This window comes from Nyctereutes procyonoides, unplaced genomic scaffold (assembly GCF_905146905.1).
Source record: "Nyctereutes procyonoides isolate TBG_1078 unplaced genomic scaffold, NYPRO_anot_genome, whole genome shotgun sequence".
In the NCBI taxonomy this organism is placed as follows: Eukaryota; Metazoa; Chordata; class Mammalia; order Carnivora; family Canidae; genus Nyctereutes; species Nyctereutes procyonoides.
The window spans coordinates 33,628,739-33,633,738 of record NW_026575135.1 but is presented as its reverse complement, the minus strand read 5'-3'; the positions used below and the strand labels follow the sequence as shown (position 1 = coordinate 33,633,738).

The window sequence follows — 5,000 nt, the reverse complement described above, 5'->3', positions numbered from 1 at the left end:
TGCTAATGAAATTGAAATTAAAATTCCATGTTGATTTTTGTTTCATAAAAAGAAATTTATTTTCTAGGGTGAAAGTTTAAATAAATAGGAAAATAACTTAGTACATAGATCAAATAACTTAGTACAAAAAATGTAAAGTCTTTGTCCTTTCAAATGCAGTACAGTAGCTGTCACTTACAGAGCATCTGCCAGTTGAGGAATGCCTGAAATCCTTGTCAAGCATCGTCCATTCCGAGAGGCAGAGGCTGAGAGATCTTCAGTTCTGGAGATAATCTGTAAGTATATTAAGGAAGAAAAAGTTCCTGCAGATTTCTGCTCGGACTATTGTCCAGGCACAGATGCTGTATTCCTTGGCCTTCAGGTACTGCACAATCCTTAAGTAATATTTCTTCAGGTGCAGAAGAGTCCTGTTGTCCCAGGTGAAGTTTTCCTTCTCTATGACGTCCTCCAGGATTATCTCCAGATGTTCCTTCTGCCCGTGGAGCTTCACAAGAAGGTTCTCGACAGTGGTCTCATTCCATCCTGTTCTAGAGATGTCTCTCCTGAAAATATCAAAGATCTTCTGGAACATCTCATGGGTGATCAATATGATGTCCTCCTTCTGGAACTGGCGTGATTTCTCGATTTCCTCAGGGATCTCGAAGTTTATCCTGTCCTTGAGGCAATATTCAGTGGTTCCATTCAACTGTAATAGGAGCTCCTGACACTCCAAACTGCTGCTGCTTAGTTGGGATCGAAGCAAGTCGTTGCTCATGGCAAGAGCCATGGTGGAGAAATACAGCAGGAGAGTTGTTTGGAGGATGCATCGACCGGTCATGATGAAAATGGGAAGAGTCTCACCTATTACCATCTCGATGCTGAAGTCAAAGCTCTAAGAGTTCACAGCGCAAATGCCCTTCTACCAGGAGTGTAGCCCTATTTATACAGGATGGTCCTCTTTCTATCTCAGAGGAATTTCCCACTTTCAGTTCTCCCTTTCATTTTTCCTATGTCATTTAAATTAGTTTGTTCATTTATTTTAAGGCCTTCCATTATTTTTATGTACATTGTGGAAAAGACTTGGAAAACTGTGAGGATTTCCAATGTTTTGCTATAGTGAGTTCCCAATTACTAAAGAAAAAAAGTAAGCCCAATCATTTAGAGCTTGACCATTACAGGATTCCTCCTTTGGCAAAGATTTTTTCTTTTTCTTTTTTAGTATTATGAGGTGGGTTTTGTTTGTTTTTTTTTTTTTTTTTTTTTTTGGAAGGTGGGTCTTTGTGTGCAAGATGCCTTTTTCATAAAAATTGGGCTTAATTCCCAATTACAGTATCACAAAACAATAAATAAATGCAGTTTATGATTTAAAAAGACACCTATCCTTTTTCCCCCCTGTAAAATAGAATAGTGTTAAAACTAAGTTGATGTGAATATTTTTTGTAGGACCCTACCCACACACAGCAAGACAGCATATAGCTTTATTAGTCTTATTTACTGTTTTATCTGGCAATCTCAGCTATCCAGAATGTAACTGAAAACCAGGAACTAAGCAATATCTTTAAACAGAAAAATGAATGTTATGTGAGCCATGTATAAAAGTTTGTGGCTCCCCTTACAGGGTCTTTTGCAATCATTATTGAGAATCAATGTATTCTTATTTTGTACATAGTTCTAACAAACCTAAACATCTGATTTTCCACTCTCCTGCAAACAACAATTTAGAAAGAGGTCTAGAAGGAAAATGGGAGGATTGGCCAAAGGGAGTTATTTTCAGGAAACCAAAGATGGTACAACATTATATAGTCCATATAACATTATTTGGAGCAGATTATAAGCTAAAATGACTAAAACTAAAAGAAAACTTGTTTTTTTATTTTTTAAAAAAACATTGGAATGAAGAAGACTTTTCTCAGCAAGATATAAAACCCAAGAACTATAATAGAAAATATTGATAAATATGACTAGAAACAAGTTATAAATTTCAATGACAAAAAAACAAAGTTAAAGAGGAAAAGCAGTATCAAAAACATTGTTATAATGCAGAGTGAGAAAGGGATAATTTTATTCACATACAAGCAGCCCTTAAAATTAATAGAAAGGTGTCAGAAAAGTTTGTGAATAGCCAGGTATCAGGAAAAGAAATATTAAGGGCCAAGAAAGCTATGAAAATCTGTTCATGTTACTAAGAAATGTAAATCATACTAGAAATGAAGCAATCATTTTTCACCAGTAAGATTTGAAAAAGTCATGGGAAAAGAATATTCTAATATACACCCAATGGAAGTATAAATTTATGCAAATGTTTGGAGAATGGGGAAGATTGTTTTTTTTAAAAGTAGCCAGAACAATATCTCCCATCCCAAGTGAAAATCTATAGCCTGACTGTGAGTCTACCTATCAAGAGGGAGTGTCTGTATCCCTCCTCTGGAATCTGGGCAGAATTCTATGGTAGAAACAATGTATAATTTTTGAGCCTGAATCCGGAAAGACAATAAGATGTCTACCTTGTTAGCTGAAATTCTTGCTCTTGCAGCCAGTTAGCCACTACATAAGTGATCTGACCACCCTGAGTCGGCCATGCTGTGAGAAAGCCCAAGTCAGCTCACAAGGAGAGATCACATGGGAATTGGCAATGTATTTCCAGATTTAATATTTCAAGCTATGGAATTGTCCCTTTAATTTGCAATATCACTGCTGAGAACTTACCTTTGGATATTCCTGCAGGAATATGTGTATATGTGTGTGAATATAATGTATGAACATATATGAATGTTCACTGCAGTACTGCCATAGTACGAAAGACAAATTAAATATCCATCATTGGGGAATTGATTAAGTAATACCATGGTAGACAAAAATGGAATGCTATATAGCCATTAAAAAGGAAGATCAGCTGATACAGACCTATATTCCAGATATACTTAACGAAAAGAGTAATATATGTAATAATGGATATGGTGTTATCATTTGTTTTATAAATTAATAGAGATATATATGTATATATGCTGATACATGCATATAATTTCTTTTTTAGTTTTTTTGTCAGACACATTTACTCATCTGGTATTAATTGTTACCAAGAGGGAGAATGCTAACAAGGACAAGGATGTAGGAAGAAGGAAATTCTTTCCCTTTTCACTTTTTACATGAGAACCTTTTGATGTGTGTTTATTCCCTTGATCAGAAGATATCTGGGGGGCAGCCTGGGTGGCTCAGTGGTTTAGTGCTGCCTTCAGTCCAGGGCATGATCCCGGAGACCCGGGATTGAGTCCCACATCAGCCTCCCTTCATGGAACCTGCTTCTCCCTCTGCCTGTGTCTCTGCCTCTCTCTCTCTCTCTCTCTCTCTCTCTCTCTCTCTCTCTGTGTGTGTGTGACTATCATAATAAATAAAAATAAAAAAAAAGAATTCAGTAAATGTAAATTTTTAACTTCCATTTTATTCACATTTAAAATTTTTCTATACTGAAAATATGTTACTGTGCCATTAGAAAATAGAAAAACACCCACTTATATTAAAAGGAGACTATGAAAGTGTACATACAACACAGCTATGCAAAAGTATGTAGAGAAAAAATTAATAAAAGAAATATAGCAACATTTTGATAGTGGTTATGTTTGACTTGTATAACAAAAGGGTGGCAATTTTTCTCTATGTGGCTTTCCAATTTTTATACCAGTGAATGTATACTTTCATTTATAGAATAATCTACTCTAAAAGAGAACCAGTAAGCCCCAGTCTTTCTGGGTGTTCTGCCCTGATTTCATTCTCTCTGGCCTTTTGACCTTCGCATTCCAGCTCTGAACAGAACCTCAGTCATCCCCTGGATTCTTCACAATGAGTTTTTGCAAAAGCAAAATCATCCCACAGCTGTTCCACTTTCAGATGCCCAGTTATGTCCATCATTAAGTCATTCTTCAGGGTTTCTTCTTCTTGTTAAGGATCTCTGGATTAGACTGGAATCATCCACGGCTCATGGCACAAAGGCCAATGCAAGTAGTTACAGAGGCAAGTCAACTTAGAGATGGTCCACTGCACTAATGGAGGGATGGAGGTCGTCCAAGGAGTTTGGTCACTAGGACCTGCTCTTCCAGGGTGACTTGCACACTCATGTAGAGCTGAGCTCCTATGGCTCAGGCAAAGGGCCTCCTCATCCTGCCCACATCTGATAGTCTCTGATCCTCTATGATCAAAGAGTGCATAATCTAAAATAATAGTGGGGCAGTAGTGGCAGTAATATTAGGTACCACAAATTGGGCAGTAACTGTGTGTCATTCTCTGGATAATCCTCATAGTAAACACTTGAGATGGGTTATCGTTACTCCCATTTTGCAGAGGAAGAGATTGATGCTCAAAGAGGGGGCTAAATAATGTACCTAAAATACACACAGCTAACCAAATGAGTGGATTGCATTCAAACCTGTGTTATTTCCATATATCATAGTTAGAAGATGGGGTAGACAAGAGCTAGTGCCTTCAGATAGGTCCAGGGTGCCAACCCATGGCCATCGCCATGATGGTGGCTCTCAAAGGATACAGGAGTTACAGCTGATGGGGAGAATAAGGAGGCAAGCAGTGCTTCTAAAGAAGTGATGATTGTGGTGAAGGTGATAGGGTAGAGGGGGAATTCTAGATGAACGCTGTCCAAAAGAACTGTAATGTGAGCCACATCTGCAATTAAAATTTTTCTAGTAGCCCCGTTAAAGAGTAAAAGGAAACATTAAAAAGGTAAAGTTAATTTCAATAGTACATTTATTTAACATAATATATCCAAATAGGGTCATTTTAACACACTAATCAATATAAAATTATTAATGAGATAATTACTTTCTTCTTTTTCATCCTGTCTTCAAAATATGATGCACATGTTTACATTCATAGTCTGGCTCAGTTCAGACTGATCAAGCTCTCAATAGGCCAGCTGTGGGTAGTGCCTGCCATAATAACTAGCATGGCTCTAGATGGAGCAGCAGCATGAACAGGGCCAGGAGAATGGACAAATGTGTAAGGAGCAAGAGAAG

The 5,000-nt window shown here is 37.3% G+C and overlaps 1 protein-coding gene across 1 annotated transcript; it reads right to left on the bottom strand.

Annotated features, from left to right (window-relative positions):
* Positions 1 to 256: 256 nt before the first annotated feature.
* IFNB1 (interferon beta 1) lies at positions 257 to 817 on the bottom strand. Its single transcript, XM_055301729.1, has one exon. The coding sequence runs from the start codon at positions 815 to 817 to the stop codon at positions 257 to 259; it is 561 nt and encodes a 186-aa protein (XP_055157704.1).
* Between the last annotated feature and the right edge of the window lie 4,183 nt (positions 818 to 5,000).